The sequence below is a fragment of the Eptatretus burgeri genome, chromosome 2, assembly GCF_056783735.1.
Source record: "Eptatretus burgeri isolate ZD-2024b chromosome 2, Ebu_testis_v1, whole genome shotgun sequence".
Classification (NCBI taxonomy): domain Eukaryota; kingdom Metazoa; phylum Chordata; class Myxini; order Myxiniformes; family Myxinidae; genus Eptatretus; species Eptatretus burgeri.
In genome coordinates, this window is record NC_140962.1 from 53,523,916 (window position 1) to 53,546,616 (window position 22,701).

At 42.5% G+C, this 22,701-nt stretch overlaps 1 protein-coding gene across 5 annotated transcripts in view; it reads left to right on the plus strand.

Annotated features, from left to right (window-relative positions):
- LOC147032063 (osmosensitive cation channel TMEM63C-like) overlaps positions 1-22,701 on the plus strand; it is a 107,545-nt gene that overhangs the window by 65,320 nt on the left and 19,524 nt on the right. For 4 of the 5 annotated variants that reach the window (XM_085869356.1, XM_085869353.1, XM_085869355.1 and 1 more), the window contains 11 exons: positions 2,663-2,714; positions 2,888-2,996; positions 9,142-9,215; positions 9,343-9,423; positions 9,622-9,748; positions 9,868-10,001; positions 10,280-10,402; positions 12,848-13,001; positions 13,292-13,398; positions 13,519-13,605; positions 13,935-13,997. In XM_085869356.1, the coding sequence (XP_085725482.1) occupies positions 2,663-2,714; positions 2,888-2,996; positions 9,142-9,215; positions 9,343-9,423; positions 9,622-9,748; positions 9,868-10,001; positions 10,280-10,402; positions 12,848-13,001; positions 13,292-13,398; positions 13,519-13,605; positions 13,935-13,997 (1,111 nt within the window). Of the gene's footprint in view, positions 1-250; positions 358-2,662; positions 2,715-2,887; positions 2,997-9,141; positions 9,216-9,342; positions 9,424-9,621; positions 9,749-9,867; positions 10,002-10,279; positions 10,403-12,847; positions 13,002-13,291; positions 13,399-13,518; positions 13,606-13,934; positions 13,998-22,701 lie in introns of those variants that run through there. The other variant, XM_085869357.1, reaches the window with a different exon arrangement.

The window sequence follows — 22,701 nt, forward strand, 5'->3', positions numbered from 1 at the left end:
TTGAAGAATGCAGAACTAGACCCATCGACGATCCTCATCAAACTTGGCAGAACTAGAGCAATTTTCATGTGAAAAACGGGTAAATATTTCACCATCTCACTGTGCAAAGCTGGTGTAGATCTACCCAAAAAGAGTGATAGCAGCCATTTTTATAAAAGGTACTTCTACCAAGTGCTGACCTTAGGGGCTGAAAACTTTTTTAACCAGTGAGTTTTGATTTGTACATGTTTTTTGCAGGTATACCTGACATGTAACCACCTTCAACTATAACACTGTTTAGTTTGATCTCTTCAGTTATGAATAAACAAGTTCGAATTGCGAACATACCCCGTGGGAGTTCATTTGTACAACTCTCAGGTGAGCGATAGCACGGACGACAGTTAGTTTTGAAATTTGTTAAGATTTTCATCGTATCAGAAAAAGAAACCAGAACACCTCACAAGAGTGAGGCTAGTTTCATATCATCTTTTGTGACTTAAGTTTGCATTGAGCATTGCCCAGCACATTTAATTTTAATTTTTAGATCCTCGTGGAGGATCTCTAAGTCTTACTCACGTTGTTGTTCTTCATCTTCTTCTTGTGGACTTTTTTGTTTCACAGCCTACAGTTTTCATCAAAACTTCCTGAAACTTGGCATATATATATATATATATATATATATATATATATATATATATATATATATATATATATATATATATATATATATATATGTAAAAATACCCGGCGCAGACGGTACCATCTTCGATTTTGAAAATTCCTCCTAGAAAAAAAGTTATGACGTCAAAATATCTCCGCTAATGGAAATCGCCGAAAAAATTATCTCCGAAACAAGGCATCCTTTTTGAATTATGTTTGCGGGAATCGAACAGGGCATTAGCAGAGATGAATCACCACACATGATGCATCACTATGACGTCATATCAATTTTTATGATGTCATTCCTATTTTTTGACATTTTTTGTTTCACAACCCAGAGTTTTCATCAGTTCTTCGTGAAACTTGCCATGTATATGCAGAAAGCCCACGTGCAGGCAGTAACCATCTCCGATTTTGGAAATTCTTCCTTGAAAATAAAGTTGACGTCATAATATCGCCGCTAATGGAAATCGCCTATACCGTTATCTCCGAAACTAGGCAAGCTGCTTGAATTTTGTTTGCGGGAATCAAGCCGGGCATTAGCACAGATAATTTATCGCAAACCTGATACATCACAATGACGTCATATTCGTTTTTATGACGTCATCATTCAGAGGACGAGGATCTTAGCTCATTTAAGCTTGTTTACTAACAATTTTAAGAAAATGGGCCGAAAGGGCCGTAATCACACTTTGGGCTCAGTTAATGCCTGGGGAATGGTCTCTCGAATACACCTGTCAAGTTTAGTTCAGTTCCGTTTATAAACAACCGAGGAATAGCAATTTTTTAAAAATGGGCCAACAGGGCCGTTTGTCGGCCGAAAGGCCATAATCTCACTTTGGGCTTAGTTAGTGCCTGCAGAGTGAGCTCAAGAATATACCTGTCAAATTTGGTCCAGTTTCTTTCACGAATAACCGAGAAATAGCAATTTTAAGAAAATGGACCGAAAGGGCCGTTTCGTGGCCCAAACACGGGAATCGCATTTTGGGCTCAGCTATTGCCTGGGAAATGGTGTCCAGAATATACCTGCCAAGTTTGGTTCGGTTCCATCCACTAATAATCGAGAAATAGCAATTTAAAGAAAATGGTCCAAAATGGGCCGTTCCTCAACCCAAAGGGCCATAATCGTACTTTGGGCTCAGTTAATGCCTGTGCATATGTGTCCAGTATATGCCTGTCAATTTTCATCGAATAATGTTCACAAATAATGGAGAAATAGACGTTCAAATTAACTGTACACAAGAAAAGAGAGAACACGAGCGGCGCTGAGACCCCGTGGGGTGGAAGACACCACGGGGTAATAATGTTCATTTGAAAAAATTGTTTTTACATAATTCGTAATTCCTCTAAATGTGGAATTATTGGGAGGTGGTGAATACTTTTGCAGGCCACTGTACATCCCAATAATCAAATTTCTGTGTGGGTAGAGTGTAGAATGTCATTCATTCAGGACCTTGTAGTAATTCATGAAAAAATATGCTCAGTTCAAGTTAGTGAGTAACTATAATCTATAGTGAGTAACTATAAAAGAAGCAAAAGGCCAAAAAGTCACCGAAGCTCCCAAAAGACCCCGAAGACCCTTTCAACCCCTTCAACCTTAGCAACATTTTGACCCCTTTCACCCTTCAGACAGCTTAGACCTTTGACCACTTAGACCACATGGACCTTCCTATATCACAAATTAAATTTCAAATAAATACAATATCACTAAGATTATAAATAAATTTGTATAAAATAAATGTTTGTATTATGATTGGTGTAAATCTTGCCAACACAGCAAATCTGTGACGTCAATCAATCTCTGCTACGATGTGTGGAGAGGTGAGCGGAGCGAGCCAATCCATGCTGGTGTGGAATGAAAAGACCATGTTGGTTGAAACCTTGTATTGATTGTTATGACTTATTTAATATTCTTATTATTTGTAGTTTAACCATATAGATAGCTTCATGGAAAGACATCAACGATGCATGATTATATGTGTTATGTTTTATAATTTTATCATAACCTCAATGTTGCCCTTAGATGGCAATGCCCAGAGTTTTGGCCGCACAACAATTGCCAATCTTCCTCCGACGTAAGAGCACAGTGCAAGCTGCATCACTAAGTACTCCGCGATGAATGGCCATTATCTTGCTTTGGCAAAGTAAATATTGTGGACACAGTAAATACATTAGTTTTTACAGTGTAAATGGCTGTTTGCCACGTTAATGGATAGTCACTGTGCCACTCACTGTCTTTGTTTTTCAGTGACAAGTATCTTTGGTTTCACACCACGTTTTCCCTGCTCTATTTCCTCCTGACTTTCCTCTGGATGAAAAGACATATGCGGATTCTGAAGGGAGATAAAGACCATATTGTAAGTAATTTTGTGCCTGCCTTAATGCACCCCTTCCCACCACCTGTTTCTATTGTTACCCTCGCCAAAAGAGAGGGTATTGCATTTGGGTCTGTTTGTTTCACGGCGAAATCTTCGATTTTGTCAAGTATGTTGGTCTGTTCCGTTTGTTGGTTTGTTTGTTTGTTTGTCCGGTCATCTACAGCCCAAACAGCTGGACCAGTGGTTCTTCAATTTTTATGCCTGATAGGCAATCCACCTGAGACGGTCCGTGTCCAAACCCCGTCTTAATCGGACTAAACGTCACGACGTGACGTCACACAACGTGAAAACACATTTTTGGACATAACTCAGTGACCGGAATTCATAACGACTTCCGGTTGAGGCCAAATTAAACGTCATTCAAATATCTAAATGATTACTAAATGCATCTTATTACAAATTACGCATAGTTTTCGTAAGCGTATGACGTCAAAGTTTTTAGCTATTGGTGTGATTAAAAAAAAATTCTATTCGTTCTACAGGTCACAATTCTTAACTGATTTGGATGAAATTTTAACAGCTGATAGAAATCCACAGTGCAAAAATATGTGTGACTTTTGGTGATGTTCAAGATCAGGATCTGGATTCTGCATCACTTTATATTATCGCCCATTATAAACCAATGGGTAATTTTGTGAATTACACATGGCTATTTCTCAAACAGTTTTGCACTTATTATATTGAAACTTATACTGTCAATTTATGCATGTAATATTAACATGTGTACAAAGTTTGATCGAAATGGACCCAAGGTCAAGGTCAGGGTCACCCAAAACATGAAAAACACACTAACAAAATACATATTTTTGTTTTACAACATATTTAAAATCTGATAACGGGATCGTAAAGCTGGTTGAAAAGCAATGTTCCCAGGTATTTTCAAATATTTTCTACGATCAGAATGAAGGCAACAAGCACTGATGATAAGTTGTTCAATGTCACATGGTGGCTTTAAATGAGTTGTGAAAATTTTCAATCTGCTGCCGTTACCATGACAACGCGCACCTGATAATTGTTATTTGTGACGTCGCGTCATTTTATTATTGTACGAACAAATAAACACCACACATTCCATGACATTACAGCTTGGACCACCACACGGAAAGGTCAACTAATTCGCCAAGTGTCGTGCGAAGCACGATTTTTCATTTGTTTGTTTGTCTGCACAGAACTTTCGTGTTTTTCTCTGCAACCACTCGTCGGATTGAGACAAAATTTACACCATTGGTGCAACTACTCATGTAGAATGTTTGAATGATAATTATGACATCATAGGTCATGTAGAGTGGCAGCCATGTTGGAAAAAGAAAAAAATTGGACCTCTGTATCTCTGAAACCGCATTAAGGAAAAAATTGATACTTGTCACATTCCTCATGGGGAATGAGTGAGATTTTTTTTATGACATCAGAGGTGCCTCGGTTATGACATCATAATTGTATATGCAAAACGCCACATCCGATCAGTATGAAAACTTTTGAGGGTCATCTTGGGATAAAATGGTGTACCAAAAAATTTCTGATGATGTCATCGGTCACATGATTCGGCAGCCATTTTTTTTTTTTTTAAATACTTCAAAAAATCACCTCAAATGACTGAGCAGATCGAGGAAAAACTTTACAAGTATGACTGCCTACCCATGAGGAACTAAAGGTTCACACATATGACGTCATAGGTCACATGGTTTGGTAACCATATTGGATTTACTCTGAAACGTATAAAAATCTTCTCCAGAACAGCTGGACAGATCGAGGGGAAATTTCACGTAAATGTTCCCCAAGGCAAGTGTGCACAAGGTTGTTAAGGAATAATTGATGTCACATGGTTTGGCAGCCTTATTGGATTTAAGAAAAATATTAAAATATTGTTTTCTGTGGAACTGCTTAATCAATTGAAGCGAAACCTCACAATTGTGATCGAGCAGGGATTGGGAATACATTTTAAATTTCAACTTGATCGGACACATGGTCTGGCAGCCAGAATTATTTAATTGTTTGATGTGGGGGTTTTTTTTGTTTGCCTTTTTTAAATATGGCTCACCTGGTTGTGCCTGGATGGGTTTGAGGGTAGATGAGTAGCAGCTGAAATGTGATTCCTATTCAGGTTCCTCCAAATGACATTTTCCTTTTGCTTGTTTGGGTTCCTTCTGATGACTCCAATGCAGGACTACCTATTTGCTCTCAATTTTATTTGAATTGAATTTTGTTTTTAATCCCATTCTGAATTGAATAAATAATAATAAAAAAACGTCATGGGTCAGCATCATGTGTCTGATAAAAGCCGGGTTGCATCAAAGCGGGACGTCTCGGGACCCGGTCATCACTGCCAGCAGTTATAAAGTGGCAGTTCTAATTACCTCTCTTATTAATTATATAACACACCAGCACACAAAATACACCACACAAATCACACAATCTGTTGGTTTCCTCCAAATGTACAAAACGGAACCAATGAACCACATAAGGCAACATGCATCTTTGCTTTTTCTTTTTTTGAAACCAAGTCTCGGCTTGTGGAATAGACACGTCCCAGCCAAGAAAAAACAAAAACTAACATTTTTTTTCCTGCCAAGGTTTTCTCAGTGGTTCTGTCATCCATAGCATATGCCCTTACAATTTAGCTGTGGGCCCACCCTGGATTTGGCCTCAAATCCAATATGGTGACCCAAATCCAAAATGTTCGCCAATATACCCATTGAATCTCACATTTTAATGCTCGGAAATAAATTTTCTAACCGCAAAATATGACTTTCTAGTCACATGTTAGGGATATGCATCATTAGTTGATTTTGGAATGATTTGTATTTGGGTTCAAATCAAATATAGTGGCTACAATCCAAATTGGCCAAAAACTCTCCTGAGTTTCGCTTTGCATACATTTTTTGGCTGGAAAATCTATTTTTGCCCATAAAATTAGACTTTTTCTTCTGGTTTCATGTTACAACCTATCAAATTACTTTATTTTAGAGAAATATGTAGTCGACTAAAATGCAATATGGCCGCCAAAATCCAAAATGGCCACCAACACCCATTAAATCTCATTTTTCTGCTCCGAAGTCATTTTTCAGATGATAGAATTATATATATATATATATATATATATATATATATATATATATATATATATATATATATATATATATATATATATATATATATATACAGGGTGAGTCAAAAGTAGCACCCAATTTCTGTTTTTTCGGCTGTCAGTTTCTTTCTGGGAAGTCATGTTAATAATTGTCTTGCAGATTATTAATTTTTGTAATTTATTTATTTTTTCTTTTTGAGGTCAGATGAAGCATGTTTTAAGCTTAATGGCACAATTAACAGACACAATTGTGTCTACTGGGCTGCGAATAACCCAAAAGTGACAGTTGAGAAGGAGGTAAATTTACCTGGAGTGACAGTTTGGGCAGCCATATCTCCATTCGGGATAATTGGACCCTTTTTCTTCGAGGGATCTGTCACTGCAGAAATTTACCTGGATATGCTGCAAACCTTCTTTTGGCCCAGGGTACAAGATCAGGACTGTTATTTGCAGCATGATGGAGCTCCACCTCATTATGAACGTTATGTTCGTCAGTGGTTTGATTAAAACTTTCCCAGAAAGTGGATCGGCCGCCGCAGTCCGATCGAGTGGCCGGCACGCTCCCCAGACCTTACACCTCCAGATTTCTTTCTTTGGGGGTCATGAAAGACCTTGTTTATCGTGAAAAGCCTCGTACCATTCAGGAATTGAAGGCTCAAATCACTGCAAAGTTTGAGGAAATTGATATCGAACTCTGAAGACGTGTGTGTCGCTCTGTGCCTGCTCGGCTGCAATTGTGCATCGATCACGAGGGAGGGCACTTTGAAAAGGGCAAGTAAAACAGCTTGGTTCAGTTCCGTAATAATTTTTTCTTGAATAAATGGTCCGATAAACATGTCATTCATTTATTTCTACCTTCTTGTACACTGTAATACAAATGGCAAACAAACAATCAACTGACAGAAATCGGGTGCTACTTCTGACTCACCCTGTCTATAATATACATGTTTTTTTCTGGTTGCATGTTGGGGTATATGTAATTAGTTAATTTTGGAATGATTTGCTCCTGGTCTCAAAATCCAATAGGGAGTCTGAAATACAAAATGGCCACCAGACCCTACTGATTCTCACGTGCACTTTTTTGGCTGGAAATTTGAATTGGATTACTGCTGTTTCTCTTAGCGGACTGCCTGTCTTAAAATTTTGGATCGGGAGTTGCTTATTACATTTAGATACACAGCACAGTTTGTTTTGTAATTATAAATGATACCAATCTGATATTGTTTTAAAATGGCCTAACCAACAAATTGATGCTTCTTTTGTCCAATAAGACAAGTGCCAGAGCTTTACTAGCATTTAAACATGATGATAACTCGCTCTACAATGTTCAGCGATAGTCATTCAAGGCCTTTAATTTTACAACATTGTCTATCTGCATTAGTGTCATTCACTGATGTCCAAATCAGTGTCTGTCTGGGATTCAGGTGAGTGAATTTCATCACGACTGTCAAAAGTAGCTGAAATCTGGTCTTGCACAATGTTGCCATAACTCTCTGAAAATCTGTCCTCCCTTGAGTAGTTGGCTCCTTGGTCTTCACTGTGGCTGGAGCTCTTTCTTCACTTCTTCTTTGGGAGCTGTCCTGACAAACTCGTATCCTCTTCTTCTGCCTCCATAATAATCATCGCCTGTATAATGAGCATTAGCTTTGTCTTACAGATCCTGGTGATAATATACCACTATGTATTAGCTTTGCATTAAAACAATCACTGAAAACCACAAAGAAGCTCTGCATTCATACAACTATGACAATTGATAAGCAGCATGAGGTGGTAATTATCCAGAAACTGTACAAATATTAAACTATATGACCTTGTCAGATTCCATTGAAAGCAAAATAACACATGGAAAGGACAGAAGGTGCAAGAGCAGAAAGGAGGTGGTAGATAACAAAGGGCACCAAACTGTTTGTGATGTGAGAGTAACAGGCTTAGAAACTCAGCATCATTATGTGAGATTCCAATGTTTTTGAGGGTCTTGGTTTCCACGACATCACAGCGTGCAAGGTGTGAGGCAGAACCATAAGCCGAAAGGTGATTTGAGTACTCTTCTCCTTTATTGTTGAACAAGTATCCTTTAAAAAGAAGTATCAGCATATTTTCCATTTTGACCACACAACATAATTGCCCAGAAGTATGCTTTCAAAGTATATTTCTCGTTTTTGGGACGGTTGGTTTTTATCTTGGATGGCTTTAGAATGTCATTGATTTGGATAAAATCCAATAGCTTGAAATATGTTGCTGCACGTCAGAAGGCGCCCCTTTCAAATAGTATGCCTGTGTACATGTTCACTTTATGATTGCATTAACAAGATATCTCATTGTATGAAAATTAAGTTTTTAAATCTTGCTTGCTTTTATTCAATTCAATTCCCATTTATTTATGCTCTACCATCTTCATATTCGTTCGTATGCAGCACAAGGCTGTAGGGTTGCTAAGAGCGCAGCTGTGCGACTAATGCAGTGCCCCTATAGGTTAGGGCAGGAATTTGGAATATGGCCATGGTGCCGGCAATTGCTCACCTACTCTTCGCAAAGGACACCGTGGGATCTTTAACGTCCACCAACGAATGCTGGCAGATGGGCGTCCATCACAGATGGCACACACATTCATGACTCGCCCTACCTGTGAAACACTGGGATGACAGTTTATAGCTCGGGCTTGTTTCAAACTCAGGCTAGACAGCTTAGAGGTGAGTGTATGTACCTCGAGGCCATCATGTCAGCCCGATTCTCTTTATTGAAAATATACTATTTAGTCCTGAATTTAAAAAAATGTAACATAACCTCTCAATTTCAGTTTGGATCTTACTTTTGCTATTCAGAATAGCTACTAACATAAATAGTCTTTAACCCTTTGAACCCTAGTGGCCGGTAAAACGGCTGCTATTCAAACCTCCATGTACCCGAGCGGCTGAATTTTTCTTCAGGGAGCCCAGGGTGGGGGAGCCAAAAGTCCAAGGAGCTCAGGGTTCAAAGGGTTAATAAGTGATTTTTATTGACTTTTTTATGTTGATGTTCCTGCTTCTGTTTTTCTTTTAGGTAAGAAAAACACTGTTTATAACGGGTTTGCCAAGGGATGTCACAAACTCCGATCTGATAATGGAACACTTTCGGTGAGTTTGGAAAGTAACATATATTCAGAATGAATGCAATGAATGTGGACTCAGTGCTATTAAGGTTGTAGGGGCAAGATGGACTGTGTGGTACTTGGTTTGTACTCTCTCCCTTTTTGGCTTGCAGGGTAGCATACCCTTCCTTCATCCTCACCGATGTGAAGCTTTGCTACGATGTGAGAAGGCTAATTAAACTCGACGAGCTAAAGTAAGGTTCAGAGGATTATTGTGGCTACCTTGGAAACGACTTCATTTGCAGTTGGTGCTGTTTGGGGCATCCAGCTAGGCAAACGCAGCAGATATTTGCAGCAGTCTTGTGTTTGTTTTTGGTTTCATCTTTGCCGATGATTACGAAAAAAAAGTTTCCCTTTTTCATTGTGGAATGTCTGATTCTTCATGGATTTAGGAGGAAGGCAATGCAAGGGCGGCTCTACTGCATGGCCCAGGCTAAAAAGACTGGTACACCGCTTGCGTTGAGGGTGCGTGCGCAAGGCTGCTTGGGTGTGTTCGATATCTTCGGGATCTGTCGGAAGGTGACACACACTTTAAGGCCAGGCAATGATTGCCTTTCTCACCACTCCCCTGTTCCTGCTTTTCGCCTCTCATCACTCCCCTTGCCACCAATTACATCAGTACTTATATTACTTGACAGGTGGATGGCGTTGCCTACTACAGCGAGTTGGAGGAAGAGCTCACAGATGAGTGTGAAGTGGAGAAACAGAACATCTTGCAGAAACCACTGGGGATGGCCTTTGTGTCCTTTCAGGATGAGCACATGGCTGAGAGGTGTTTAGTGTACCATGTATAATAGAGTCAAACACAATGACAAAAGTTAATTGTTTAACAAATCAGTAATGATGTAAACAATATGAAATCTTTCCACCCCCCCCCCCCGGGAAATTTTATTCATTTTGAACATCGTCATTGTTTAAAAATTTACCTTCATTAGAGCCAAACGACATCAATTTCAACAAACTTTGAGATTGTTCCACTTCTTTAGATAAATGTTTTTACTTTCATCAAGTTTAACTGACACATTCTGTTGTTGTTATTTCATCATTCAGAGTGCTGAGAGACTACAAAGTCCGTTGCTGCAGGCGTAAAGCCAGGTGGTCAAACAACAGCAGTGGCTTGAAGGACTGGAGATGGCACGTGAGCCAGGCCCCTGATCCACAGAACATCAAGTGGTGAGAAATCATTATTTTGACCAACTGTGAGGTGCCTTGCTCTGCGGATTTTCGGGATCTATCAGATTTTCATGTTTGTACCATATCCTGATACTGTGTGTACTGTGCTTCCCCGCTGACGGACTTCTGGTAGCTTGTACCTGTTGCTGTGTTTGAGCCTGGGGAGTAACTGCTGAAATCTATCTATCCACGTTCTTCCCGTCATCTTTGTTCCTTTCACACTTCTTTAAAATTTTTCACATTTCCTTATTCAATCGAATTGTTACTTTTTCTTTTCTTTTATCCTTTATTTCTCATTCTTTATCTCTCTGTCTCGGGAGAAGTGAATTATTGCAGAAATTTTTTGTAAGGCTCACTTGGCTGCACCGGGATGGGTTTGAGGATTGTGGAGTAGCGGCTGAAACCTGAATCCTATCCGGGTTCGTTCTGATGACTCCAATGCAATATTTGGCCTTCCATTTGATTTCCAACCTCTGCTTTACATGTGCATTGTTGTTCATGAGAAGTGGTATAATAAAGACATTTTGCCAATTGACAGATTCCGTTGAATGCAAACCTGAAGAAAGGTTTGTGTTGTTTTATTCGTGAGCAGTTTTGGAAAAACTGTGTCTGTAACTTTTTCTGGTTTCTAATGTAACTTTATGTATTTTTCACAAGTTACCAAACCTACACATTGCTTTAATGGTTTTGCTTTTTTTTACTTCCCACAAGAAAAGTCGATTTGTTTTTTTTTAATCTTTTTACTGTGAAATGAGATTGCGTTTTACTAGCAGAGTACCAACCCGACGGGCGATCTTGTTCCAAGCATGCAACACTTTCTTCTGATGCATAGCTTTATTTGGGTGGTGTTTAGGCAACTGACTGCTCTGTATACACATAACACCCCCATGTTATGTGCATGAAGCAAAAACATACAAAACACCTCACTGCAATGGAAAACTTGGAGACAGGAATAGTGGACTGTAAATAGTGGGACTTGTAATACCCTCTCACACCTGGAGGTGGTACGACACGATACACATTTACATAGAGAATTTGCATCCCTCACCTCAACCTCCTCCATGACCACCGGCAAAGATCAAAACACCCCCCTATACATTAATTGGGGTCATGCTGATCCTATGTAGCAAGTCTGGATGTAATTGGCCTAGAACTGTAAGAGAAGTAGCACGACAAACAAATGAACAAACACACAAACACCAGTCTGTGAATTATAGTAAGGAATTATTTATTTTATTTGAGGCACTAGCATCCTCTTCATTGTGCCATTTCCTTATCAAGCTTTCATGGGGAAAATAAAAATAAAACAATTAAGTGCAACTGTAGCATGTCTGCACCATCTCAATAGTGTTCTTTTGTTGTTATTTCAAGTTCATGTATACAGCCTCGTACATATCATGTATTGCTAATTAATCATTTTGGACATAACATATTGATTGTCATTAATGCTGTTGACATAATAAAATTAAAAAATTGAATCAGAGGGTGAAAACTGTGAATTTTTCGAGGATACACAAAACTTGATGGTCTATCTCCGTTTTTACGGTCTTGTCATTCATGTTCTGTGACATTGCTTCCAATTAGTCAATTCTATGGGAATATCCACTGCCATTATAGACAGTGTATATGTACCACCTTAAGTTCCCTTTGTTCTGCTTCACTGCATTATAATTTTAGCTTTACTTAACTTTTATTATGATCAAAATTCCTTCATCTTGGACCTTAATTGCACCAATGATAGATGTTAAACTGGGTGTCCCATCTGCAAACATTGGTTGCTGGATGTTGAAGACCCCACGGCATCCTTTGTGAAGAGTAGTTGAGGTTTTGCCATCACCCTCAACAAATTCCAAATTCCTGCATGCATACAGGAAAGGCAATGGCAAACCACCTTGTGTAATCTTTGCTGGAGATGCTTTTGCAGCACTAAACCTGCCTTCAGGCAGAACACCAGAATAGCTTTTTGTATAAATAATCAATTTTAAAGCATTTTTTTTTGCTCACCTTGAAAATGCTTTTGCACATGTAGAAATATTTGATAAACTCTCTTTTTCGTGAGTCTCCACTAGAATGTGTATTAAATGTGATTTTTAGCTCGCCTGTTCGAAGAACAGAGAGCTATAGCGATACCCCGTCAGCGTCAGCGTGAGCATGAAAATGTTAAAGTTTTTGGTGCAAGTTATTTCCTTTCTAATGTTTTTATCTACCACACTATTTTTACTGATTACAATATACATATATTGCTTTAAAATTATTTGGATCAGACTTCACTACAATGCTTTATAAAAAAATATTATTAGACTAGTCTTTTAAAAACTATAAATGTATAAACAGGCGAGCATTGGGTGGCTTTGACACCAACTCTCTGGTTGTTTAATACATTGGTGATGATGATAGTCATGTTGACCTGTCTGTTGAAGACTTCCTGCGTGCATTTTCTCCCAGGGAAAACCTAAGCATGAATGGCTGCTTGTGGTGGACGCGTTTTTCGGCCATCAACGTGTGCCTGGTTCTTCTGCTTTTCTTTCTCACCACCCCGGCAATCATTGTGAACACTATGGACAAGTTCAATGTGACACAAACGGTGGACGAACTCAATGTAGGTGTCCTCCTTTTACCTGTGACTGCAGCCCCCCACAATCCCAATGACCCACTTGTCGAAAGCCAAGAATAATCTGAGAATCCTCGTTGGATTTTTTTTTTCCCATTTTCCTCTATCTCTCTGAAGTGTCAACTCCAAGGGCATTTTTGATTTGTTCAATGGCACTGAGAATTATTGTGGAAAAGGTTTGCATTTTCTGTGCATTTTAGTTTGGAAATTAAATTTCTCTTGTTCCTCCCTTTTTCTTTTCTTTTTTTGTTCTCCTCTCCCCTGCCCTTTTCCCATAGAACCCAATAATCAGCCAGTTTTTCCCTACATTTCTTCTGTGGCTGTTCTCTGCCTTGCTGCCCTTCATTGTCTATTACTCCACATTTTTTGAAGCACATTGGACGAGGCAAGTCGATATTGTGGCGCATTTTCACGGACGTTTTGATTTATGATTTTTTATACTGAATTGAGTTTGCCTGTTTTTCTTTTGTTCTTTTTCCAACATTTTCCTCATTGTATGCTTTAGGTCTTGCGAGGGTGAACTAATGATGCGCAAAACATACACATTCCTCATTTTTATGGTTCTCATCCTCCCCTCACTGGGATTGTCCAGGTAAAATGTTTTCAGTGTCTTGCGCTTATTTGAGGGAAAGCACATTTACATAGATTTGGATGAAAACCTTGAGCTGCAGAAAAAATAAGTAAATCTAAAACGATAACATTTCCTGTGGAGCCAGAACCTACTTAACCCACCATTATGATATGGATGGCCTTTTATAGTGAAATTTGCTGAGCCAGCCAACAATCGATCTTTCAGTTCCCTCCCCTGTGAAACTGGATCTGTTTGTTCAATTAACGTGTGAAAAGTGGTGCCATTTCCAATGATTGCTCTAATATCCTTTGTTTTCTTTTTGTCGTTTTTTTTTTGTTATTCTGCTGCAGCTTGGATTTATTCTTCCGCTGGTTATTTGATAATGTTCTGCAGAAAGGATCCCTCCGTTTTGAGTAAGTTGAAGATTGTTTACATTAGTTTCTCGAAAATATTATTGATTACGTTATGGTTTTTGCTTATCTACTTTTGTTTTTCGATACAAAGTGTCGAATAATGGAAAAGCGTGCAAGTCAACACATTTTCATGAACAGGAGAGTTGGGGTGGAGGGGAGGGGGGGAGGTGGGTGAAAGAATGAAGAGGAGGAGGAAGAAAGAAAACCGAGCAACTTCAAAGTAGAAAATGGGTGAGAGGGCAGCAGAAGGGTTGATGAAGTTAGAACCTATCACTGGTAGGTATAGATAGAGGATGACCCAAGGTGTGAGGTGGTGGTGTATTGTCACCTTGAAGCTCTGGAGGGAGGAATGGGATTGAACAGACAAAAGAAGAAAATACTACAGACATTGCAGCCTTTACAGCAGATACTTACAGCACATTATCTTGTCAAATATATTCTGGAATGCTGTGAGCTGAAGAAAAAAAAAACCCATAGTTTAAGTTAATGGTGGAAAAAAAAAATAAGTACTCCTTTAGTGAATGGTGAATGTTGCCACGTCATTGTTCCAGCCAACACAGAGGCTCATAAAAGTCTCATAAAGCCAACACCAGAGGTCTCATAAAGACCTTCATGAAAGACCGAAATGATGTTTGATTTTTGTGCAACACTACGTTCGGAATTACCGATTACGATCCTCAAGGATCGTTCAAATAATGTTGAGAATGTCAGTTGCTCTCTTGTAGAAAGAAAGGCAAAAAGCGGGAAGATGTTTCTTGTTATTAAAAATATATGGGGCAGGAAGACAAGGAAGTGGAGCACCTTCAAGACCACCGTCCTTGATGTTGCCGGTGGATGCCTTGGAGTTCACCGCAGGGCAAAGAAGAATTTTGTCTCTCAAGGGACACTGGATACCATTGACCAGAGTCGCAGGGCCAGGCTGAATGGCAGAGCTGAGCTGTTCAGGGAGCTGAGGCGTAAAACTGTACGTGCACTGAGGGTGGACAAGGAGGCCTATGTGCGAGGAATCTGTGAGGGGGTAGAGCATCACCTGTGGACAGGTGATTCTCGTCCCGCTTACAGGGGAATTCGCGCATTACGTTCATCCAAGCCCATCCCTCGGAGCACTGCAGTTCGAGCAGAGAGTGGTAGGCTCTTGACAGAGGAGTCTGAAGTGAAGGCCCGCTGGGCCGGTTACTTTGAGCGGTTGTACCAGGCTGATCCCCCAACTGTCGAGTTGGACGTCAAGGGTGTTACAATCCCTGTTGCTGACCCTCGAATCAACTGTGGTCCACCATCGCTTGTGGAAACACGGGCTGCGGTGAACCAGTTGAAACGGGGCAAAGCTCCAGGGATCTGTGGCATCCATTCTGAACTTTTCAAGGCTGGTGGAAATGCTGTACTCGTGTTGTTGCATTCAGTTCTGTGCTCTGCCTGGAACACAGGCATCATCCCAACTGACTGGAAGAGGGGCCTTGTTGTCCCTCTCTGGAAAGGGAAGGGTGATCGCAAGTACTGCAACATCTACCGAGGGGTGACGCTGCTCTAATGCCGGGCAAGGTCTTTGCTCAGATAATTCTTGATCGAGTTCGCCACCATCTGCTTGAGCATCAGTGCCCAGAGCAGTCAGGCTTTACACCAAAGAGGTCAACGATTGACCGTATCCTTGCTCTTCGTGTCCTCACTGAATGCAGGTGAGAGTTTCGGCAGGGGCTGCTTGCAGCCTATGTTGATCTCTGCAAAGCATTCGATTCATTGAATTGGGATGCCCTCTGGAGGATTCTTCGTCTTTGTGGGGTGCCAACAAAACTGATGTCTGTACTATACTCTGGTACTGAGAGTGCTGTGAGATGTGGTGGTACCGCCTCTGACTTATTTCCAGTTGTTACTGGAGTTCGTCAGGGATGTGTACTTGCCCCCACACTTTTCAGCGCTTGTATGGACTGGATTTTGGGAGGATGTCGGAGAGATCAAGTTGCGGTGCATCGTTTGGCAATGTCAAGATCTCGGACCTTGATTTTGCAGATGATGCAGTCATCTTTGCGGAGACTTTAGACATCCTCTTGGGGGCCCTCGAGGTGCTGAATGAGGAGTCGGAGCCCCTGGGATTACGGATTTCTTGGGTCAAAACAAAGATCCAGGCTTTCGGTGACATCTTGGATGCTGCTGTCCTGTCTGTGTCTGTTTGTGGTGAGGATGTTGAGGTCATGGATAGATTCACTTACCTTGGCAGTGATATTCATGTCTCCGCAGGTTGTGAGCCGGAGGTCAATAGACGTCTGGGTCGGGCCTGGGGAGTCATGGATTCACTGGATCATGGGGTGTGGCGCTGCCGGTACCTGTGCGGGAGGACGAAAGTCCGAGTCTTCAGGTCCTTGGTACTTCCAGTCTTGCTCTATGGGTGCGAGACTTGGACTTTGACCAAGGATCTGAGACGGAGACTTAATTCCTTTGGTACCAGGTCTCTTCGGAGAATCCTTGGCTATCGCTGGTCGGATTTTGTGTCCAACGAGCGGTTGCTGAGAGAGACTCGGATGAGATTTGTTACCTGCATAGTCCGTGAGCGTCAGCTGCGGCTGTATGGACATGTGGCTCGTTTTCCTGACGCTGATCCTGCTCACCAGATTCTCTCAGCGAGGGAGTCTCATGAGTGGAGGAGGCCAGTGGGCCGACCACGTGCCTCATGGTTGCAGCAGGTTGACCATCATCTCAAGGAGATGGGGATGGGCCTGGCATCTGCCTGGGGGATGGCCAGACGGAGGCCCCTGGAGTACCGGCGGAAAGTGGACGCAGCGACGCGCTGTTCTGGCACATGCTCCCATACCTGACCCTGACCTGAAGACAAGATGCTCATCTATCTATAACCAGTAGTAATGCCCGGCGTTGCTCGGGCTAGCAATAAAGCCTGGCGTTGTCCGGGCTTTCTTGCAAATTTCCTGAATAGCTGTTAGCGGTTAGGGTTAGCGGTTAGGGTTAGGGTTAGCTGTTAGGGTTAGGGTTAGGGTTAGTGTTAGGGTAGCTAACCCTAACCCTAACCCTAACCCAAACCCTAACCCTAACCCTAACAGCTTGGCGTAGCGGAGGTAAACAGCGCCCGGGGCAACGTGGAAATTTGCGTCCCCCGTCGGCCTTAAATTTGAGTGGATTTGAGTGGAAAATCCCATAACGGATATCGATTTATCGATTTTTTTCGAATATCGGAAGGGTTATGGAAAAAATTTATAGCCAATGACCTAAGTTTGACCAAAAGCCATAATCGTACCGAATTTGAATGGAATCCGTTGGAGTTTGTGAAAATGCATCAAAACGAATTTTGAGGGGCCTCTTAAGGAAGACAATAATATCATTAGTATATGTGCCAAATTTGTTTCATTTCATGCAGTAACAAAAATATGATGGTGGAACAAAGAAAGGGGCGTGCCAAAATATTAATATAGATTTCAGCAGTGTGTGTGTGTGTGTGTGTGTGTGTGTGTGTGTGTGTGTGTGTGTGTGTGTGTGTGTGTGTGTGTGTGTGTGTGTGTGTGTGTGTGTGTGTGACCACTGTTTCTCAACAACCACTGGTCCGATCTAATTGAAACTTGCCAGGTATATTGCTGGGGCCCTGTGGATGTGCCTTTTCAAGGTTTGATATTAATCGGACAAGTGCTTCCCAAGTTATGGCCATTTATTTACCAACCAATGACAGGACACGTTGCTGCGTAGGTGTGGCTGATAGGGAAGAGATTCTCAGCCGCGTTCCCCATTATGGGTTACAACGTACGGACTTCCGGATCGTGTATTCTAATAATATCTCGATTTCTTATGCGCATTTATAGATAAACACAATGCCCCAATCCAGTCGTTGTGCAAAAAGAGCGAAGGAACGGCCTGTGTAGTTGTTTGAAAGTTTTTTTGTTGTTGTTGCACATATGTTTTTTTTTTCTCTTCTCTGTGTTTTTCCTTGCGACGACATTGCGAAAAGGCAAAATACGTTGGCGCTAATTGAATAAATGGCCATTAAAACTAAATTGCGAATAATCGTAACTGCGATATGTGAACTTCCGGACAGTGAGGGCGTAACTTCCGGATAGTGACTATTTCTGTATTCTTTCTCGATTTTTTTTCTCGATTTATCGACTTACTGTATTCTTTCTTTCTCGATTTCTGTACTTTCTCGATTTTCTTAAACACAATGCGAAGGAACGGCCTGTGTGGTTATTCGAAATATTTTTTTTGCACCTACAGCCACACACGTATGGCAACGCATGTACGGGCATGCAAGAGCGAAGGAACGGCCTGTGTGGTTGTTTCTGGCACGCGGTTTGAAAGCTTTTTTTTTTTTTTGCATGTACGGGCATGCACCAGTAAATAGAATGACAAAAGGACAATAGAGATAAGGCATAACTTGGAATACAATGTTCATGGTAACAAAATCTGGGTGTGGAATGGAAAACATCTCTGATAAATGGAGAAATTTAAAGAGGCAGGATAACATGGGTGTATGTGCGTACGTTCACTAGTAAGCTATTTGGTCTGGATTGGATACCAGATGTACATCTCATGCCTGGTGTTGGCTTAATGGTTAGAGTGGTGGGCTTGGGATCCTCAGATCCTGAGTTCAAATACCACTCGGCTGTTGCATTAATACCAGGTGGGGTTGACTGCTGTCATCCTTCTGAGGTCGGCAATATGAGTGCCAACTTTCTGATATCCTGTGTTGGAGTGGCAACCCATCCAGTATTGTGCCCAATAGACAAGGAGACTGCTGAGGCAGCACCAACGCTCTGCACAGGGTATGGTCTCAACACAGGACAGCCACCTTAATCATCCATTTTGAAGAAGATGTCTTTGAATGGATTGTTAATCAGGTTAGGTCAGGCCAGATCAGATCTGTGACTTGCTTCGGGTATCATGTAAACCAGTGCCAACCTGTTCCATGGTCAGGTTGTCAGTGGCTAAACCGTCTCCCCCACCAGGTTTGCTGGTGAGGAGGGTGTATGATATGGATACCCAGCAGGATGGAGAACAAACCTGTCAAAGGGCAGAGGAGCTCCTTGTGAGCCAACAGCCATCCATATCTAGTGCCCAACTGTGTCTGCGGACGTCCTCCTGCAGTTGGGTTACTTCTTATAAGGAGGTTGGTGGCAGGATTTGCACTTCGGCCACTGCAAAACCCTTCATTCCGCAAAACATTCCAGAAGCATTAAAAAAAATCTGAAAACCCACTCTGTGGGAATACTTCTTGTGCAGCTTCCCTTCGCAGGGCAGCTCACCGGATGACGGGATTGGGGCAAAGCCTTCGGGACCCCCAATCTTTGATGATAGGAGGGAAACCACGGGGTAACATCCCTGGGTCGGATTGCGGGAGAGTGTGGCAGAGTGGTAATGAGGTGTCGTCCACCAGACGGCGGTCTCTTTGGGTTAACCTGAGGTGGTCCCTTCGGGTGGGTGCCTGGAATGTACAACCCCAAGAGAGGATGATGACCTGTCTGTGTTATCATCTGAGCTCAAGCGTTTGAACATCGGAATTGCAGCTCTCTCTGAGGTTTGGAAACCGGATTGCGGAGAAATCATGGAGGGTGGTTCTACCTACTATTGGTCTGGTCGCTCTGATGGCTACCATACCCAAGGAGTTGCTGTAGCTGTGTCCAATAAGCTGACTCCAGTAATAGTTGAGGTAAAAACGGTCAACGAGCGTATTATGAGACTAAGGATTCGTCACTCATTGGGTGTCATTTTCCTGGTCTCTGTTTATGCTCCGACTGAGACAAGTGATCTCACCGTGGAGGATGCATTCTATGCCACGCTCGAGTCTGTGGTTGATCAGTGCCCCAGACGCGATACACTTCTAGTCTTATGGGATTTCAGTGCATTGACTGGAACTGATAGGAATGGTTATGAGACATATATTGGTCCCCATAGGTCTGGAACTGTGAACAAGAGTAGCACTACATTCCTTGACTTTGCAATATGTCTTGACTTATAGGGTGGCCGGTTCATGGTTTCAGCGCCCACAAGCTCATCACTGGACTTGGTATTCCAACGCTGGTAGTGTGGCAAAGGAGATTGACCATGTGCTTGTTGATGGTTGCTGGAGGATGATCCAGAACTGCAGGGTCTACCGGAGTGCTCAGTTCCTCAATACTGACCACCGGCTTGTTGTAGCAACTCTGAAGTTGCACCTTAAATCCTGGAGAATGGTGCCATCCCAGCCGAGGTTGGATGTTGGTAAGCTCAAGGATGAGAGGGGAGCTGAGGAGTTTGCGAACAGCCTGAGTGGAGATTTGGGCGGTCTGGGTGCTTTGGGGGATCTTGAAGAGTTGTGGAGTGCCTTCAAGACCACCGTCCTTGATGTTGCCGGTTGATGTCTTGGAACTCACCGTAGGCGTAGGGTGAAGAATAATTTTGTCTCTCAAGGGACACTGGATACCATTGCCCAGAGTCACTGGGCCAGGCTGAATGGCAGAGCTGAGCTGTTCAGAGAGCTGAGGCGTAAAACTGGATGTGCACTGAGGGTGGACAAGGAGGCCTATGTGCGAGGAATCTGTAAGGGGGTAGAGCATCACCTGTGGTCAAGTGATTCTCGTCCTGCTTACAGGGGAATTCATGCATTGCGTTTGTCCAAGCCCATCCCTCGGTATACTGCAGTTATAGCAGAGGGTGGTAGGCTATTGACAGAGGAATCCGAAGTGAAGGCCCGCTGGGCCGGTTACTTTGAGCGGTTGTACCAGGCTGATCCACCAGCTGTCAAATTGGGATATCAGGGGTGTTGCAATCCCTGTTGCTGACCTTCCAATCAACTGTGGTCCAACTTTGTTTGTGGAAACAAAGGCACAGTTTGTGGAAGCACAGTCAAAACTAAGATCCAGGCTATCAAAACTAAGATTTACCCCGGTTGAAACGGGGTAAAGCTCCAGGGATCTGTTGCATTCCTGCTGAACTTCTCAAGGCTGTTGGAAATGCTGCACTCGTGTCGTTGCATGCAGTTTTGTGTTCTGCCTGGAACACAGGCATCATCCCATATGACTGGAAGAGGGGCCTTGTTGTCCCTCTCTGTAAAGGGAAGGGTGATCGTCAAGACCGTGACAACTACCGAGGGGTGACACTGCTCGTAGTGCCGGGCAAGGTCTTTGCTCGGATAATTCTTGATAGGGTTCGCCACCATCTGCTTGAGCACCAGCGTCCAGAGCAGTCAGGCTTTACACCAAAGAGGTCAACGATGACCGTATCCTTGCTCTTCATGTCCTCACCGAACGCAGTCAAGAATTTTTGCAGGGGCTGCTTGCAGCGTATGTTGATCTCTGTAAAGCATTCGATTCAGTGAATCGGGATGTCCTCTGGAGGATTCTTGGTCTTCGTGGGGTGCCACCAAAACTGCTCGATCTGATTTCTAAACTATTCTCTGGTACTGAGAGTGCTGTGAGGTGTGGTGGTACCATCTCTGACTTGAGTTTGTCAGGTGTATGTACTGGCCCCCACACTTTTCAGTACTTGTATGGACTGGATTATGGGGAGGATGTCAGAGAGATCAAGTTGCGGTGCATCGTTTGGCAATGTCAAGATCTCGGACCTTGATTTTGCAGATGATGCAGTCATCTTTGCGGAGACTTTAGACATCCTCTTGGGGGCCCTCGAGGTGCTGAATGAGGAGTCGGAGCCGTTGGGATTACGGGTTTCTTGGGTCAAAACGAAGATCCAGGCTTTCGGTGACATATTGGATGCTGCTGTCCTGTCTGTGCCTGTTTGTGGTGAAGATGTTGAGGTTGTGGAGAGATTCATTTCCCTTGGCAGTGATATTCATGTCTCTGCTTGCTGTGAGCCAGAGGTCAATAGATGTCTGGGTCAGGCCTGGGGAGTCATGGATTCACTGGATCATGGGGTGAGGCGCTGCCGGTACTTGTGCGGGAGGACGAAAGTCCGAGTGTTCAGGTCCTTGGTGCTTCCAGTCTTGCTCTATGGATGTGAGATGGAGACTTAATTCCTTTGGTACCAGGTCTCTTCGGAGAATCCTTGGCTATTACTGGTCGGACGTTGTGTCCAACGAGCGGTTGCTGATTGAGACAAATGAGATTTGTTACCTGCATAGTCCGTGAGCGTCAACTGCGGCTGTATGGACATGTGGCTCGTTTTCCTGATGCTGATCAGGAGGAGGAGGCCAATGGGCTGAACATGTGCCTTGTGGTTGCAGCAGGTTGATCAGAATCTCATGGAGATGGGGATGGGCTGGGCATCTGCCTGGGGGATGGCCAGACGGAGGCCCCTGGCATACTGGCAGAAAGTGGGCGCAGCGACGCGCTGCTCTGGCGCATGCTCCCATATTTGACCTAACCTGAATTGTTAATGCAAAGCCCTGCTTGAATTCAACTCGCACACCCTCATAAACTCTTGTGACATTGCAATAAAGTGAGTGCCTATGAAATATATGAGCAAAACGTTTGTACTCAAAGAAAAGCTAATTTAACGAATGGCATAAAAACAGGTTGTTTACATGAGCTCATGTTCAGCTATGCATGTTAGTGCATATAAAAAGGAGTTTTGAAATATTTACGGGAGTAGAAAAGATCATGGTTTTGGATGGGGGAAGATAAGAGGTTGTGGTGAACTGCTCTTTTGAAGGCCTGGAGGGAAGAATGGGATGGAAGAGAGTGTGGGAGTTTATTCCAAAGGTGGGAAAAAAGAGGAATGAAAGAGTGAAGGTGAGCAGTGATTCGTGATTTTGGTAGTTTTACCAGAAGGGGTTATT